The following is a 20,290-nucleotide window of genomic DNA, read 5'->3' as shown; positions in this document are numbered from 1 at the left end:
TCAATTTTAATTAGTTTTGGCTTCAAGGTGCCCTGAAAAGGAGAAGCTCTTATCCGGCTAGGTAAACACAATGCTGCACTGAATCTTCAAGGCCCTTTGTAGACACACTGCTAGGCCACTGACATTGCGAATATGGTAATGTACAGAACAGATTTACTCTGGTGCACCCAAATACCACCGAGAGACTTGAAAAGGCTGATGTATAGACCCCCTCCTGTGTGCTGCATCCCCATACTTTGCTTGCCCCAATAGATCTCTCTTATCTCTGACCACCAGAGCCCATCTCCCACCTCCTCTCCGCAGCAATCGCAAAACATATTAACGGCTTTTCAGAAGTCAAGCCACCGCTTGACGGATGGGCTTCTTAATGAAAACCTGTCAGCGTCCCCTCTAATCATTGGCCTGCACATTTCTGTTTATCCTTGTGTGGGGGTGTGGGGGGGAATCCCTCCCCCCTCACCTTTCGACCTCCGGGTCCAGAGTTCAAATCCCTCGGTCGCTCGGATTCATTGTAACTACCTGTTTTCTCCAAAGGATTACTTGGAAGTTGGGCTGCAATGAAGGGATCATTTTGACCTCGATGGTTTGGAACTCATTACCGAAGGCAGGTTCGAACCTTCGATGGTACTAATTTGCATAACTTACTGGCGATGTCACCATAGCTATAGTACTTATTTATATTTTATTGAAAACCCTATTTTACAGGTAATCCATATAAACGCAATAAAACATTGGCACTTCGTTTAAAAATAAGTTATATAAAACAGAAATCATGTTTTTATAATTTAAATAAAAACACATGTTGTTTATTTGCACGTAACTGTTTGCGATATATACAGTAAGCCTATCTGCCTTCTCCCAGGATTCTTGGACAGTGAGCTCCTGGAGGATTTAAATAATAATGGACATGCTGACCAAGAACTGCTCGCTCTCTCTCAAAAATTTATCAGCTTCCAGGGATGAGCAAAAACCAACCATCTGGTAGATGTGTCCCCCAATACAACAGAAAAAAAACAGAAAAAGTGAAAATCTCCCAAAATGAAACATTTCTCTCTGCTCCACAGTACAGTGACTGCTGATAGTCACAAAACACTTCCCATAGTACAGTACATTGCACTTTCACAACTACCTGACACTCAAGGCTATTTTCAGCTGATAACTGAAACACTGAGGTTTGGTAGCTTTCTGTGCTGTAGATTTCTTAATGGAAAAAAAATTACTGGCATCAGTGTTCATACAGATTTAGCATGCTGGAATTGCAGTCTACTTTAGGTGTATGCAAAGTGACAAATACATTCCCAAATGTCTCAAAATGAGAAATAAACAACTTGATTAGTGCTTAAATTATATTAGTTGCTTATTAGAGTTTTGAAAAACAACACATGCAGTTTTTCTCCTTTAAAAAAAAAAAAAGAGGCATCAAACCACCGCTAGCTCCGGTCAGGATAAAGCGAGTCTAGCAGATATGAATACTACAAAGTTATGATGTCATCAATTGCTACCATACAGTACCGGGTCACCCCCTAACTCCCAACCCAGCACACACCCCCTGCACTCTTCTCTGGCAGCTACAGAGCGCCACCATTCAACAGAGAGAGAGAAACAGTGAATACCTACTGTGTTTCAGTCTTATCTGGCTGTGCACTTTGATAAAAGCTGCATAGCGGTGAAGAATGAAAATAAAAATGCACAGCAAGAAATGAGAACTGACTGGAGTCTGACTTGGAGGCATCCGCACGTGTTCTGAAAAACGCAATACAAAAGAAAACAAAGAGAGAGCAAACACAAACACACACACACACAAAACAGAGATGGCAAGCAAATGAAGATCACTACAACACAGACAGGGGCATATACTGTAGTACATACATGGTTTACAGGAGGCTGTTTGGTCTAGTGGTTAAAGGAACGGGTTTGTAAAAAGCAGGTCCCCAGTTCAAATCCCAGCTCAGCCACTGACTTACTGTGTGACCCTGAGCAGGTCACTTAACCTCCTTGTGCTCCGTCTTTGGAGTGAGACGTTGTTGTAAGTGAGTCTGCAGCTGATGCATAGTTCACACACCCTAGCCTCGTATCTTGTAAAGCGCTTTGTGGTGGTGGTCCACTATGAAAGGCGCTACATAAAAATAACAATTATTATTAGGAAATATGAAGAGGCAGGGCAGATTTTTGCCTTCGACGTGGTGGAGTCAGATTGCTGGCTTATACAAACACTGTAAAAATGTGCACACTCAATCAAATTTGAGAAGAATATTAGTTAAACAGCTATAGACATTCATCCTCGAATTGGTGCAACCACGACAAGAGGCTATTTGTATGCAGAATACTGCTAAATCGATCTGGAACAGCCACAGGAATTCCCAATCTCAATTTACACTGAAAATAGAAAGGGAATACCACTAATGTCTTTTTTTGGGTAAGGCCAAGTACTCATAAATATCCAAGTTGCCAACTGACATATTAGTTTGTTATCAAGGATCAGGCAACTCTACAGTTAGGGTCAAAGCAACGATATATGCTTGTATAGCCATACATTCCCCACCACAGCTGTAATGACAAAAGTAGTATAATAAGCATCATGGAAAAGTAGATCGCATTGAGTTACATTCTCTGTATGTAAATGTAAAAATACAAGCATAAAAACTATAGGTATGGATATAGCACTATTCAATAAACTTGTGTGACATGCTGTAGATAAAACCAGGCATTTCCAATTATCCCCATATTCTGATATTGCCAATGCCTACCATGCGGTTCTAGATAAAAACCCTAAAAGTGGGACCAGGGCTATAACCCATGATGTGGGGATTTAAAAAGTAAATAAATACAATTGTATTGAGTTTTGCATTTTATAAATCACAAACAATTGAAAAAACTATGATGCTTCAACTTAATACAGTTTAATTGTACATAATATCACAGCCTTGTATAGACACTGGCAACTGGTAGCACACATCTAATAAAACCAAACACAACTTACACCAAATAGTGTAGAGAGTAAGAATTAGAAACCTCCACAGGATCATAACATTTAAAATACACAAAAATGTCTGAACTCCATAGGCTGTCTTTACGCTTCCCATGTATACAACAAATAAAGGCAAAATAGGGAAAATATTGTGAAAAGTTTCCAAACCTTCTCAGGTTACAGGCACCTATAATTGCTGTAGACAAGTGCATCATGTAACACAGTGTGGCATTTGTATTCAATGTAAAATTGCATAAGCTCTATATTAATTTACTGCATCATATAAACAACAAGGTGTTCATATTGTATGTATTTGCACTTGGAAGTTCCTTCGTTGTTAGACTTGCCTAACTTAGAAGACATAACCAGACAGCACTGAAACTAGCTTCTCTGTTTCCATCTTTTCCCTCCATTGAAATCTGGGCAATACAAAGGGGGAAGGGGGCCCTCAATGGAGTCAGTGATAGTGCATTCAGGGCTGCGTGAGTTGAGACACGTGCGAGGCCGAATCTATTGTTCAGGATGGCAACATCATCAATGGTCCATTAACATAAGCCCCCTACATTAGTCCATGTTCCTCTCCAAATACATAATCCGTGAGAGTGCACAGTGCAAAAGTAGATATCACAAAATGCATTTGAGATTTAATAAGACCTCAAGGGAAAAAATTATTCTGCGTGCAATTTATAATTATTATGATCCTTTGTTAAATGTTGACTCTGCTGTCAATTTTTTTTTTCTATTTCAAGATTTTTTCCTAAAATCAGATGTTATTTTAGTATTACAATTATTCTTAATTTGTTTCTTATTATAGTAAAGAGAGTCCTAAAATAAGAAATATTTTCTAAATTTGGGAGAGGACATATTTCCATAGGTTTACCAAACTACAAAGCAGACTATGGAGTAATACTGAAAAAAAAAATCTAAGAATTTTACTAAGTTTAGAATTCCACAGCTATTTCTGTTGGCTTTCTGATTTCTTTACCTTCTCTCAAGGCATGCAAACTTCCTCCCTTTGAAGCATTTTTGCATCACTGTCAACTAAATAGACATACTCTTGCTACTATCTAACTACAGCAGTAGGAGGTATACAGAAATATCTCTGCAAACTGGGCTGCCACTCTGAGAAGCGAAAAAATTGCAGGAAGCATCCATTGAGACGATATAAAATATTTTAAAAACGAAGAGTTTCAAAAGGAAGAAAAGTCTCTCTCTCTCCCTCCCTGTCTCACAGAAACAAGTGTTCCAATACTATAATTACGTTGACATCATCCCCAGCAAACGTTGCTAGCGCCATTTGAACTCTTGACCTTTTAAACCCCATGTGAACATTCCACCTACCATACTGTGTGATTGACTGGGAGCTCTCCTTTGTACCAGCGTTAATAATCAAAACAGACAAAATCTCTGTAAGTGGAGGGCTCAGAGGGGTTGGGTGTTGGGTTACCTGGATGCTTCGTGACAGCTGAGGGAGGCAGGTTCTCATTGTCTTGAAATCTGGCCAGAGAGAGCGACAGCTCAGCTATTTAATTGCTGTACAGTATATGGAATTGACAACAGAGGCAAATTTAGATCCAGCTTTAGTAAATCTAAAAAGGCTTTAATGGAGGTGGCTTTTAAGACATTGCTTGATCTGGAATGGATGGGGTGATTTTAGATCTGGTTCCTTTTTTGTTCATAATTTATTTCTTTTTTTTTTATAGACAAAAGCCATTATCAAAGCATTCGCAAGATGAACCCGCAAGGAGAATACTGTGACAGCCCAATACACAAGCACTTCCAAACACAGAATACGGCCTACAGCATCTGCAAGAGGGTTTGTACAGCTGTCTGTACTTTTTAATGCAACACTGCTGACCTGTAGACCAAATTAATGCAGTATGTCCAAACTTAGTTTTGAGTTCATCATGACGATGGTTTAAGGTGTTATTTCAATATGGTTGAAGTCACTTGATGTTTTATCTTTTTAAAAAGTGTATGCAGTTTTACACAAAAATATGACTAATTTGAGTCTGTTAACTACATTATTATGCAGTTTGGGAATACTTTGTGGACTGACCAGTTTGTGTCTGTTCGCTATACAGTAGGCCAACCTTCTGGCCACAATGTCATTGCAGCAGTAGGTGGTTATTGCTTATGAAACAAAACGCAGATTTAAAAAAGGTAGCATTTTACACATTTTTAAATGTAACTGTAAAACAATTTTTTAATTCACTGCTACATTTCAAAATCTAAACCAAATGATACGGCATCAAAACTGGCAACCTTTCTTCCAAAAAAGAAAAGGAAATATGTTTGCTGGCACAAAATAGCAGTCAGTGCCTGCGGTTCCAAACCTATATGGAGTTCATCTATTAAACTGCCAGACAAACCTGCTCAGAAAAATGGCAATGATTCACATGAAGGTATTTTTTTTCTATTGCCAATTTAATCTCTGAGCCATGTCAATGGGTAAGTAACACCAAATTACTTCAATTTTTCAAAAGCACACGTTTCCAGATACAAAATGAAAACCAAACAACTAGACGTATTATACTTAAAGGGGAGCCCTTTATCCAGTCACGGTTTTCAAAATAAGTCAGCGTATCACTATACATATACCCCCAAAAAATGTATTCTTTTTGTTACAATATTGTAAAAATGTGTGCCCAGGTGCTTATCAGAGATATTGGGGTTTCATGCATAGAGGCTGTATGTCTTTAAAAAGAAAAGCATGCTGGGATATCTGCTTAGCCTTTGTCAGCTTGATATGCAAATGCAACAGTTGTTGGGGTGGTGACCATACGTGTTAATACTGTTGTGTAAAAAAAAATTGCTTAAAAATTAACAAAATTGCATTCAAGAAATATAGAAAGGCGAATAACACAAATAAAAACACACAACGTTTATGTTTTCCACACATGCCAATAACCAAAAATATTTTAATGAAGGGCTGTAATGCAGCAAACAGCTCAATAATTTTACTTTATTTGTGAACTCCAATAAACCAACGTTATGTTTCGCCAGTCACATCGTAGAGTGCCTAAATAAAGTTTAAAATCCCACAAACAGATTTTTCGTCTGTACATGTTCTTTAGCAGCCGCAACGTTATTTTATCGTCAGGCGTTTAAAAATAATTTCATTGCGCAGCAGATTCACCAGTTAGATGACAAGCTGACAATAACTCTTCAGCCAAAGATGCAAGCACTATAATGGAAGACAATATCATAATGATAAACAGTACTGTGGCGTGAGTTTTGTATGAAAGCAGGGTCAGTTTGTTGCAGGGAAAACAAAGTTTACTTCTAAATCTTACCAGAAAGGTGAAAACAGAACCCATAGAAATACTTGTGACTAATTAGGAAGTGTACTGCCAGTCCTGTATTTCAGAGCCCTTGATGCTCCAACAGTCAGCTTTCTTCTCGTTGATCTTGTCTTACTGTGAGCAATGATGAAATAAAGCTCCCTCGTTGCACTAATGGAGTACTTTATCAGACACTACATGCAGACTACTACTAGTCTAGCATATGCTTAAACCCTGCAAAAATGTGCCAGAATGCACCATTTTAATTCCTTTTTTCAAAATCCCATTTCAATCCCCTCCCACAGTCTTCCCCCCTCGGCGCAACGCACCACTATGAGAGCTTACTACCTTGTAAATGCCACATACCTTAAAACTAATTGAAACCCCGGTACAGTACTGCAGATTCATCAAGCAGCACACCATTGATTTCACAAGCCTAGTACTTTGAGGCCTGCAGCGGCTGCCTGGCCTCACTCTGGTATACCACTGGGGGGCGGGGATCTTTCATATTGTACAGTAATGTGTCTGTGACCAAAACATGTATTTGTTTTAATTGAGCTGAAACACATGTTAAAAGATTTTAACCATTTTTTAACAAATTTAAACACTGATGGAATGTAGATGACACAGTTTAGATCGATTGAACAGATTATATTTATATACAAATAAAACCTTACTCTATTACGTTACACAATAATTTACCAAAACCACCTTAAATAATCACAGCCATGCAAATCACTGCAATCACTGTTAATATTAATAGCAAAAATGCTGCTGGCCAGGGGCCACAGCTTACTGGGTTTTGGCAATGAAATTCTCTTTCACTCCTAGCAAAAAACAGAAGCTCTTTGTCTTCCATGGGTGCCCCCTTTTTCATGGCTACAGTACAAAATCAGGGAAATATTGCTGAACAAGGAGAAACATTAATACATAGGAAATAAAGCCAGGGGGTTTCCATCATTTCAACCTGTTTGGAGCTGTGGCAGTTCTGGTAGCAGCTTCACAAGCAATCCAGGACAAGAACAGCAAACAGCATGGCGTGCTGAACAGAATCTTTACAAGCATAGACTCAAACATTAAAACAGCCCACCTTTGTAACAAACTGACCTGCAGTTGCAAGTTCTCCAATTGGCAATATAAGCACCTACACCAGTTCCCTTCTTTCTGAGAAGCGCAGGCAATATCCTGGCTGGATGGACTGCAGAGCAGGAAGCTGTCTGCGACACACAGATTATCAGTGGGCAGGAGTACCAGCGAGTTGATCGTCCTGCCACATGACTCAAAGATCCTCTTCCAAATTAAAAAGGTTTTTTTTATGAGCATACGGTAATCGTTTTAACAACAGTATCGAAAGTTTAAGTTTTATCTAGATTTCTATGAACACATGAATAGTTACAATAGGGTATGAGTTTCCAATAAAGTGCATTTTTATTATCAACTCGTCCATCACCGATGTGGTCTGCTCTATACTTTCATTTAAAATAAATACACAATTAATTAATATTGATGTTTTTCCTCTATGTCAAAATCTAGCTCATGAACAAACTGTGAAATATGTCACAATTGTGAATTAACTGGATTTGTGCCTTACCTAATTGTGAAATAACAACGGAAAGCTGAATATTATGGATTTTTCAGAAAAGATACTGATTTGGCTGTTTTCGTGACACTATCAGCTTAACAGATATATCAGGTGTTTTTACCTGCAGCACTCTCCATTCTGCCTTTAATCAGCCAGGGAAATCCAGACTAAACCAGTCCAGTATTTACATGATGCTTAAAGTTATGAGTTTTTATAAGTTGCCGAAGGCTACAAAAAGCTCCTTTGATACTTTAAATAGTTATGAGCATGTATGACGCCAAACAAAATGCTAGTTTTTTCTTTTCTTTCTACTATTCCACAAGGAGCTACTGCGTATTAGTTTGGCTCAAATTAATTTTTTTTTTTATTGCACACAAGATAATTCCGTTTTACTACTGGGTCAGCAAGCCTTGAATGAGCACAGGGCCTGCTTTGTAAACAAAAATGAATAACTGTAATTAAGTTAGGATTGCAAAGACTTATTCAGCTTTATTTTTATTATAATTTATTGCATACCAGAGAATATAAAACATCCAATGGGTATTAAAAATCTTAATAAATCGATATAGCTTCTGTCCTAGTTTACTGGCTGCAACAAGCAATAAAACCAGGAAATGGATATAGGTTTTATTTAAGACATAAAAACATACTTTTAAACCTGTAGACTACATTATATAGTGTCTACTAAACTCACAGCAAGATCTTAAACTGCTCTGCAATGGAAGTTTCAATCACTGCATATAAAAATTCTCTTTATAACTGAAGCTTAAATGGAGATTTTATATTTGCAATTCAGATACCGGTAGACTGACAGGCTTGAGAGATGTCTGAGGTCTCTTCGTTGGTCTAAGGGCCAGTTTCTATTTGAATGGGTTTGTATCCTAGAGATAAAGAGTTAAAAAAAACAAGCAAGGAAAATATGTGATCCCTTAAATGCATTTACATGCAGCCTCATAAGCACAACTTGAAAACCACTCTCTGCACCGGATTTCTTGTTGCTGCCTCTGAACCATACACTTTCCTCATCCAGGTTCTCGCTTGCCTCATTAGAGAGCAACCCCTGGGAGTCGACGGGGCCTGGAACACTGTCACAGTGGTGAAGATGATTCTGTTAGGTTTGATGCAGCTCGGCTGGAGACACAGTGGTGAAGAGGATTCTGTTATGTTTGATGCACCTTGGTTGGAGACACAGTGGCTGCAATAGCCAGATAGCAATGCTGTGACGAGAAACAAGTAACTTTACCCTTGTAAAAATTTCCCATAGTAAAAGCATACCAAAGTTTAATAAAACACAGTGAAAGCATAGTGAAAGCATGGTAAGTTTTATTCATAAACATGGAAAACTAAGGTCAACTATGGTAGATTAACAGTATAACCATAGGAAAAAAATACATTGCAAATATACCGTGATAAACTTTAATCGCCATAGAAACAGAACAGAATAGGGGTGTAAGAATCCACTTTGACATGTTTAAACATCAACGAATTTGGAATATTGGTAATGACTCTGATCACCGGTAACAAGCAATATGGTTTAAAATAAATGACAATTATTAACGTGTATAAGACTACACAGTGTGTGTATGGAATATAAAACAAATAAATACTGAAAACAATTACTTTACACTGTATAAAACAAAAAGGCCAGTATTTCACATGTACATTTCTAATAATGGCTGAAACAGTGAGCCAGCAATGCTAAATATCATCCTGAGATTCCAGTAACCAGGCTTCTATTAGGATCAGTGAAAATCAGCACAAAACCTGCTGAGAGTGTTGTACAGTACTGGGTACATTTTTTTTTGCGAGCTGCTTGGAATAAACTTGTTAAGGTTGACAGGATAAAGAAGTATCCAATTAAGTTCCAATTATTGTTGTTTTACACAGGCCCAATCTACAGATATCACATCCCATTGTGAAGGAATCCATTTTTCAACTGGAGCAAAAAAACAAAAGGGAAAACAGAATTGTAATTCATCCTCCAAAACCTGGAATTACACCAACGTTACACTTCTTCATAAATTGTACCGTTAAGTTTATCTAAGCAATAACAAGCACTTACATAAAATTCTATTATATTCTTCATATTTAGAGTTTATAATCCTAAATGTTTACATACCATACAGGCTACAGTAATAGATACAGCTACATACCGTATGGTGCTCGTCATGGGTTGACCAGAGTCTTAATTTATGACAGAACACTATCCAGATTATGACAATCTGAATCTGGGTGACTGGAAGCTGTGTCGAATTTGTAAAATTGACTATTGCCATATCGAGAACATCTGTCGATCTATACTTAATAGAATCAAGCTTGTATTAAAAGCTCAAGAAATGAATACAGCACAATACTGATTTTAAATACTGTACATTTGCTGAGCATAAATGGGTAAATTAATCATTTTACAGAAATAATTTCTAAACATTTGTGGCAAGTGTGATCAGTGTTTAAAGCTGCAAGGTCCCACAATCATGTTCAATTTTTAACTGAAGTTCATTGGTATCACTAGTTTATTCCAATACATTCTCACTGGTATTTTCAGCTTCAGGGGCATTCCCATTAAATACCGTATTTACTCGAATTTAAGTCACACATTTGTGACCAAAATGAAAGTTCAAATTTGGGGAAAGCGACTTGGATTTGAGGTTTTTAATTAGGGTACCAATTTACATTTGCGCATGTCAGTTATTCTGGAGCACTTGAACAAGACCAACTGTACACAGTACTGCCCACTACAGATATTACTCTCAGTACAGTACCAGTATATTAATATGGCTGCACAGCAAACTTCATGAACATTTTTTGATGCAGCTTTTAAAAGAAAAGTAATTTAGTTTGCTGAAGAAAACAGAAACTGCAGCATCCGAGATGTGTCAGAAGACAGAGACGCAATCGAAAGGCTATGTAATACTATAATATTACAAGTATAGTATGATCAACACAAGTCCAGCGTCCAGATATTTATATATCTTTCTTTCTCTATCTGGAGGAGCACATGAAACAGGAACACTAAGGTAATGGCAGATTCACTATCGCTCTCCGATTCGCTAACTTACTCACTGTGGCCTGAGCCTGGTTTGACAACGGGAACCCCACTAGTGGAAACTCCAAAGTCCTAACTCAAACCTAAAATGAACTACACATTTCTGTCTTGCACTAAGTTTGCTTGCGAACGTGACAGAGTCATGTTGGCCAAATTAAAGCAAGCAACGAATAAAGCAGACTGAAATAACGTTCAAAGTAATTTACCCTTTCCCAGCTGCCATACACTGCAATGACTGTCGTTCAATACTGAAAGTACCGTACATATTTTCTTTTCCCATTTGCATTTATAATATAGTAGGTGACGTACTCTGATGCTTTAATGTACAGTGATACAGTGTTCCCTGCTGGCACCTAGAAATTAAAAAGTAATTTAACCGTTATTGTTGTGTTTTTTTCATTGAGTTAAATGTGACTTGCATTCAGGGTCTTGTTTTTTTTTTTTTTTTTTGATGTGCATATTTGGGGGTGCTTGAATTCAGGGCGACTTAAATTTGAGTAAATACAGTATATACTAAGAACTGACTAATTACAAGGTTTACAGCTAGGTGGGGACCTATTGTAGTGAATGGAGGTCAATGTAATTAGTGAGTCAGCCAAGCCAGACTTCAAACCAATCTCTCTCTCTGTACAGCAGACCTCCCTTATTTGCCGGGACTCTCCTGTTTTTTGGACACATCCCCCAGACACCTCCCAGAACACATTTTCTCCTGTATTCAGAACTCTACTGTTAAACCCTCTTAGGTCAGCACACCTTTAAAAAAAGTCATTTTCTCACTAACATTTCAGATAGTAAAACAATGGATACCATGATGTCATGTACGGTCTGTGGCTACTGCAATCCCCGCCTGTATCCAGCATGGTTTAGGACACTGGCAAGCCTGTATTCAGTGCACGAGGCAAGCTCACATATGAGAGAGAGAGAGAGAGAGAGAGAGAGAGAGAGAGAGAGAGAGAGAGAGAGAGAGAGAGAGACAGAGAGAGACTCAAAACCAGCACTTCAATAACATCTTTTGTTGCCAAAGGAAAAACAGAGATCAAGAAATTTATATATGCAGAGACCTTGTATGTTTGTAGGTGTTCACTTGAATTCAGGCCATAAAATTTCAGTTTACAAACACAAACACACACACGCACGCAGTTGCTGTTAAGTTTTATCATAATTATTTATGTCTGAATTTCCCTATTAAAGAAACTGCAAATGGATCAAATTTTCTCCACAAAAAAGAAAAGAATAAAAGGAGCTGTATGCCTGCCCTTGACCTGAATCTGGGTCTCCTTACAGAAACACAAGAAATTGCACTGGCTGTCGCCACTTCACTCCTGTTTCCAGAGGGACAAGGACTGTACATTAGGGAAGCAATACTGTATGGATGATAATTGCTTTTTAAATAAATCGATTTATTTTTATTAAATTTAACTGATGAATCATCCATAACTATATAAAACACATTAAAACTATATTTTAACATATGGTAGAATAAGTAGTGATACTAAAATAAATGTACACATTGATAGAAAAAATATATAATTTCATAAGCTTCCTTTAGCATTACTAGATAATTTAACTAAACCTAAAAGGTGACGCTCTGCTAGCCCAACTGTAGCTCTGCGTTTACCCACAGGCCCCTGTCAGACTGCTAACTATCCCTGTCCAACTAAATGAATTATGTGACTTGTGAACTAGCATCTAGTGTGTGCTGAGGATCAAAGCCACCAAACTCATTTCACTGAAGTCTGATTGGAACAAAAGCCCCCAAAGGAAAAGGGCTGGTGAACAACCTCAACCTGGTCCCTCTACAGCTGCATCACATTGGGTGAAAACAGCCTAGCTCAACACAGTATGTTCCTGAAGTGTTCCTTTTATATCTATATATCTATATATATCTATATATATCATATATATCTATATATATATATATATATATATATATATATATATATAGGGTGGGCGCCAATTGCCTTTTGGAGGTGGTCTTACTGTGTGTATTAGACCTAAGACATTAGATATAATGAACCTTTTACACAGCCAGCCTCCCAGCACTGCCTGCAGAAACACAGAGCAGCAGCTTTCAGAGAAGCCCCTCTTATGCAGTAGAACAGATGGAACTAGCGAGAAAGAGCAGAGTTTCAACCAGATCAGCCAGGGTTAGCGCTGGAGTGAAGTCCACTGAAGGTGGTGTCATGGGTTAAAAAATGGGCGAAAGCTCATTATTCAATGACTAATATCATGTATTAACCCTTTCAGTCATGAATTATACATTTGTTGAGCTGAAGAAGAAACTCCTTTATTAGTTATACATGAGAACAGGACAAAAAAGCGTGCATATATTTATACACTACCTCAAACTGGGACCTAGTAGTCCCGTGAAGTTCCATCATGATTTCTAATGGCATATGTTAACATACGGCAGTCCCACTAGGACTGAAAGTGATAAAATATGTGTTTATGTCACCCAACACACGGAGGAAACATGGTCAAAGGTGACAAAATTAGAATTTTTAACACCCCCAGGACATGTGTGGCATTAGTTATACACCTCTTCTTTTGTATGCAACACAACATATTTTCTCAAATATAAATGGTTTTGTATCATCTACCATATGTGGAGGAAACGGCTCTGAAATCTGATCCACTTGAGCTGGAATGCCTGTTACGTCTGTTCTCAGTAGCATAATTAAAAAGTACACAAACCCCAGTCTTCCATTACTCTGGGTGTACTGGAAGGTATAAAAAGTTTGACATCACTTGGCTTCTAACTAGGTCACCAAAAAAGCTCTTAGTACAAATAAAGAAAACAATTCAACATTGTTCACTCTATGGCACATCAATTTTACTGTTTCCATATGTGAACGTTAGAGCCAAAAGGTGAATGGGGAACAAACAAATGCACATAACCCTATCAGATGGCTTCCTAAAAAGTAGCCAAAAAAGGACGCTATAGTATGTGATGAAGTCATCAATAAAAGAAGGAGGGTGGAAGCACTATATTTACTTAGAAAAGGATGGAGAAACCACCTTGGTTGACCTGCCGTCATTGACTGGTTCCACTCATCTCAGCTATTATCCTCTTCATCAATATGATTTCTGTAAAATTCTATGGATTTTTTCAGGGCTAGAAAAAAAACTTTGTAGTGTGACTGCATTGATGCAACTTTATCAGCCACTAATCAAATCCAGACTTTCCCCATGATCAGATATCTGATAATCTCTTAAATTAATTTGTTCTTGAGAGGATGAAGGACAAATATTAATATCAATAAATATAAGACAGTAATCCTTTTCATGTGTGAAAGCAACTCAGTTCAGCTTAATACTGTTAGTTAAATAGTATCTAACTCATACCCTTGGTATTTATAATCTTTCAAGACTTTAAACATATTTTAAAAAGTTTTACTCAAACATGTCTTGCATCTGACTTTCGAACAACAGGCTACCATGACTACTAGCAGCAGGTGGATTTCATGATCTAGGGCCATGAGTGGGCAACTACAGTATGGCACTTTTAATCTGTCTGAAGAAATTTTCTAAATCATTTAATTGAATCTATTCAACCTGATTTAAAATGACCCCGATTCACCCCTCCCCCCATGTCTGTGTGTATGTGTGTGCGAGAGAGTCTGCGTGCAACATATTTCGTTCCCCCATCTTTATGAAGGTGTGTACAAATTGTTGCAGGAGATATCATCTTATACAGTACTGGTTCTCTTATAGAAAAAATATATATATATATATAAAAAGGAGGCATCCACAATGTGTTAACTTACTCACTAAAACAAAAGATGGGAACTGCTAGTAAACCTAAAAAGCGTTTGTTTTTTAAAATGTACAGGATGACATCTGTGCACAGGATAAGATGTACTTGAACTTTGGTAAATCAGTAACTACTACTGGTTGATTTCTTACAATTACAATTCCAAGAAAGAACAGTAGCAGAAGCAACACAGTCGCACACACCAACAATTTGCCAGTGTTCAAGCCTAACAGCCAAGAAAAGCTGCATTAAGTCACTCAGAGTAACGTAGAACAACCACTTTCTTCTACATCCAGTACAAGAGCAACAGGTCAGAAAACCCCATTACACAGCAGGGCTTGAATTTCAGTATGGGACCGCAGGAATCTCACATTTTCCAAGTTGCTCCCGCATATCTGCAAATTTCAGTGCGGGGAAAATCCTGCAGATATTTTAAGACACCAAGCTACAGCATTTTTCACCCAATTTTGAATGCCTAAAACCCTACAAGTGGATTTCAGTGACGAAAGCAATATGAGCCACATTCTGAGCAGTTCTGGTTAAAATAAATAAATAAATAAATGCTGGGTATTTTAAGTGCCGCGAGACTTTATTCTCTCGTACGTGATTCTTGGTCGCTATTTGTAAGCATTATAGAAACTCAGTACGCTGCAGTATAAGTAAACAGTTTAGAAAAAAATATGATATTAAGTCTATCTAGATGTTCTTCTGCAACCGCTGACTTTCGCTTTAACTCTTAAAAGTCAGCCCCATTCATATTAAAATTTTTGGAATCCCCCCATTGGCTGCAGCCTAGGGGGTGGGGGAAATCCCCCCCAGCTGACAAAAATGAAATTCAAGCCCTGCACAGTGGAGGGAACAGGGTGCAACCTAGAGAACTGGTACTACTGTGACACTGAGCCAATCACTACAGTTGTCCCATTCTGAATACAAACTTACTGCAGTGCAAGTGCACATCCCCACCTGAGCAGATTATATTATCAGGACCAGCATAGCCACTGGATGAGACTGTAAGGATTTTCAAAACCTGCTTGCCTTTTTTTTCCCCATTGATTTCTAATCAGCTTCCCATAAGTGACTGTTCATGAAGCAACTGTATTAAATTGTGTAAGCCACAAATAAAAGACTGGAACCAAAATAAATGTAAGCTGCATTGTATCACTTACACTGCAGTGAAGTGGTTAGTAGTCTGGATGAGTCAGCGTAGTCTACAGAACCGCGTACAGATCATTTAAACCATCAGGCGGGCTGAATGAGGACAGAATTCAATAGATAATGGGGAAAATGTTTGTTTATCCAGGTTTGACGTAGACAGATTAAAATTCAGTCAAACAGACACTGTTACTGCTGGATTTATATAACTTGTAGTTATTTTAAAGTGCTCAGTTGCAGATTGCCCTAGGAGAGCTAAACAGCAGACCAGCACTATAAACACAATCTGCTGTACAACATCTATTCATTCCAGTATGGTACACAAACACCAGAAGATACTGTAGCAGGGGAAACATCTGTGGCTACTCTCAGTGGCAGTAACCTTAAACAGCATCTCGGATAAAACCGACTCATTGATAGAGTAGACCAAACCAGTTAGTTAAATTTGGCAAACCGGTTAGATTTGCCTGCTGTCCCAGGAACCTCTTGAAAAACAAGATGCTATATCTTAATGATGCTAAAGTTTGAATTGAAAATAAAAAACCCTGCTGCGCTTGCTCCAAGCAGTGCAGGTCTACCCATGTGACCAGCTCATACGGTCCAGGTGTTCAATACCTCAGTTTGGCAACCTTTAAAATAAACTGATCAAAAATGCTTGGGGGGGGGGGGGGGGGGGGGGGAGCGCACTCTGAATTGGGGGAGCGCCTTTAGATTCCATGTGGTGTCTCTGTTCCATGGTGCTATTCTATATAGATCTAGGACACACAAGGAGCACGCCACTGCGTTAATAAAAACAGCAAGCTCTCAAATTATGAGAAGCAAACAAACACCAGTGCATGTATCTCTTCTACTCCTACAGTAAGCTTTTATTTGCATGTGTGTATGAGGAGGGGGGTGGCGACTGACTGGGATTAAATCTGCAGCTACTGGCTGCGTACACGTGTTTGCTTAATCACATAATGAAAGTCGATTTAATTTCAGGCATCTGGATCATCTATAAATAACAGGCTCCGGTTTAACAAAGCAGAGGAAGCAATCAGCACTGATGTGTCGACAAAACCACAGAACAGTCCTGAACCTGGATATTTATATATGTGTGTAACAATTTAATGATGGATAGGCAAATTTTAAAAAGCTTGCAGGCACTCAATAAATATTTCAAGAAGCCTCATTGATAATATTTATGGTTAAACACCAGTAGGCAAACTATCTATATATGAGGAATGCCGAGAGATTAAATTCATTTTGAAAGAGAAAACAGACGCTTACGCTGTGAATGAGCCATTTTTAAACAGAGGTATAGTACTAAACAGCCACTGAGTGTCAGTGTGCACATTACCCGCACAGACCTCTAAAACGTATGGTACAGGCAATAGATAGCAAATTATTAACTGTATGCAAAACGTAACATTTTAAACAATTAAACATCAGACACCAACAGTACTATATATAGGGATTATAAAATAAAATACATCAGTCGAAACATTAGGAGTATTTTTTTATACTGTTGAGGACAGATTGCTTGAACACAGTACTGTATATATTTTTGATAAAAAGAAAAAATCATAAATAAGCCTATACCAAATAATAATAATAACAATAATACAGTAAAAGCCACAAGAGCGCCATGGAAAATAAATAAATACTAAACCGGCGAGATATCATTTCAATATATGATTCACAGCAAAGTTTATTTTAGTTTTTATTTTTAGAATAGCCGGTGTTGATGTTCCGGTGCAGGCACAGGCACTCGCACTTAACCCCCCGAATAAAAATTGGGACTGCAGATTTTGTAATCACACATCAAGCGAGCTCAGCAGCAGCAGCTGGGTGAGGGAAGGTAACGCCTATGTTGTAGAGTTTTTTAGACAACAGATGGGCAAAAACACCCTGCAAGTCGGTGCTGTTTTTGGGCTGCACAATGAATGTAGCATCGCTTATGTATCTGCCAGTGTTCGAAGTGATGGTGTATATTGCTCCTTATCTGCCACCACCGCACTCGAATTTTACATTAGCCCAGACAGTTTTAAACACACACAACGACAGTTCTCTTGCACGACAGTGTGTGCCATTTGTGTTGCATTGACGAGAAAACCAGAAACAGAACCAGAAAAAAAAAAAACTTGCTTTTACAGTACTTCTCAGCTTCACAACAGGAATCAGTACACATAGATTTCCTCAGACGAAATTACTTTTCTTTTTTTACAAAAATAAAAGAAACAGGACTGTATACCATGTGCATTCGATCTTTAAACAATAAATTGCTGCTAATGAAGCCTCGCCAGCCATCTCATGCTGTGTAATTTTACAACACTTTCCTTTAACACTTATCAACATTAATAAAATACGCATTTCCATTAGTTACGTAACGTCTACTGCTATATTAAAATATATGTATATTGTTTTAAAAAAAAAACCTTTGTACTATATAAATAGGAGCTATGAATGATAACACAAGACAACTATGCTCAGCCCAGATTACCAGCAGTTACTCACTAGATAACCACCATTACTAATGCTTTTTTTAAAATGAAATATTGACAAGTTTGCAAACACCTTAAAACCAGATACACCAGAATCGTAAATTATGTCATAAGACAAAATACATCCATGAGATAAACCAAGCAGTAACACCACAAAAAAATAAATAAAAAGGAAATGCGATTAATGTAAATCACCCGTCCCATTGAGAGACCAAACAGCAATACTAATAACACTTAAAATTCACTTTTAGTTATCATAATGACAACAATAATACAAACAATAATAACCAGCTAGCTTTGTTTTAAATACATCGAGAAACAAATGCTGTAACAACTGCATCGGCGACTTTCATTCCAACAACAATAACAAAAAAAAACAACTACATGATGTCATGCAAATGAAACATATTTAGGAGAACCGACCTGTCTGTCCTTTCCCCAACGTTTTTTCAAGGCGATATGGTCCAACACATTGGGCATGCTGAGCTCCGCTGATGTCTCTCCCCGACAATGACATTTTGCTTTCTGTGATAAGGATTTCTTATGTTTTATTGTGGTTATATTGAAAGAATAATGCAATGTTTAAAATCCTTTTAAATTTCTCTGAAGGTCCTGAAGAATTTATTTATTGTGTTGCTTTAATTCCCCAGCACCTGTTTCCTCTCCCGTTGCTCGCAGTCTCGCCGAATGGGAACGACTTTCTTCACTCCTTTGCGGCGTATGGACGAGAGCGCTCCAGTCTAAGATCCTAAGACCATTGTTCTAGAGGGCAAGCTTCACGCCTTAGCTCTGCCTCTATCGGAGCTGCAGAGCACTCCACACACAACGGCGAGTTCAGACAGGAAGATCCCAAGCTGTCGTCGCTGATTGACACGGAAGCCGACCAAACAGAACGCCTTTGCAACTGATCATACTATAGAATTAGGTTAGAATGTCTTCTTGTTGCAGTAAACACACACATGCAAACACACACACACACCCACACACACACATATATATATATATATATATATATATATATATATATATATATATATATATATATAATATATTATTATTGCTATTGTTTATTTTTCAGGTAAAATGCAAGTAATTTAAACCATTAGGTAGCATGTCTCTTTTTTTGGTTTAATACTGTGGATGTTCAAGTACATGTTCTGTTAAATACATTGCTATACTTCAGCCTTTTAAGCATTTATTCATGGCAAAAAACAAAGCATCATCTTCAGATCAAGTTTAGAGCAAGAACTATACAAGGATGACACAAGGATAAAAAATAATTTCATGCATTGCACAGTTGCATGATTATACTGTGCAAGAAACGTGTGGATTCCGTAAGGCATCTGCAAGATTTTATGTTTAGAAAAAACTGCAAGGATTGTGCAAGGTATGCATTAAACCGTTCCTTAGCCTTGTGTCATCCTTGCATAGTTTTGTATTTAACATGTAGTCGTTCCCTGTGTCCTAGCATGTTCCTTGCATTATTTCTTGTATCCATAAGGCAGACACAGGTGTTTCCATTCCCTAAAGCTTGCTTTTTTCTTTCAAAATCCCTTATACATACAAAGTAGCAGTTTAAATATAATTCTTGAGCTGACATGCATTGAATACATATTCAGGTATAACAGTCTATATTCATAAAGCATTACCATACCAGAATGGCAATAAAAGTATTTTGCACTCTTTGCAATTACAGGCAGACAAATGCTTTATGAGCATGAAGAACACCATTGTCAGAAAATACTACATTATTTGTTTAACTCCAAAAAAGAAAAGAATAGGAAGGGGAGCAATTACCAAAACTGACAGATAATCCACCTTGTGGAAACTAAACACATTACAGCACCATTATGTGATTATAACAATAATCTTTATATAACACCTTTCGTAGTGGACCACAATCACAAAGCATTTTACAAGATACGAAACTAGGGCGTGTGAACTATGCATCAGTTGCAGAGTCACGTACAACAACTTCTCACCCCAAAGATGGAGCACAAGAAGGTTAAGTGACTTGCTCA

General features: G+C 37.8%; 1 protein-coding gene across 1 annotated transcript in view; it reads right to left on the bottom strand.

Moving 5' to 3' along the window:
* The window catches only part of LOC121329479 (serine/threonine-protein kinase BRSK2-like), a 227,680-nt gene extending 208,637 nt beyond the window's left edge, over positions 1-19,043 (bottom strand). The window contains 1 exon segment of the mRNA XM_041275040.1: positions 18,693-19,043. Within this exon segment, the coding sequence (XP_041130974.1) occupies positions 18,693-18,786 (94 nt within the window). The 5' untranslated portion in view covers positions 18,787-19,043.
* Between the last annotated feature and the right edge of the window lie 1,247 nt (positions 19,044-20,290).

Source organism: Polyodon spathula, chromosome 17, assembly GCF_017654505.1.
Source record: "Polyodon spathula isolate WHYD16114869_AA chromosome 17, ASM1765450v1, whole genome shotgun sequence".
Taxonomy (NCBI): Eukaryota; Metazoa; Chordata; class Actinopteri; order Acipenseriformes; family Polyodontidae; genus Polyodon; species Polyodon spathula.
The sequence above is the reverse complement of the archived record's forward strand: the minus strand, read 5'-3'. Positions and strand labels throughout refer to the sequence as shown.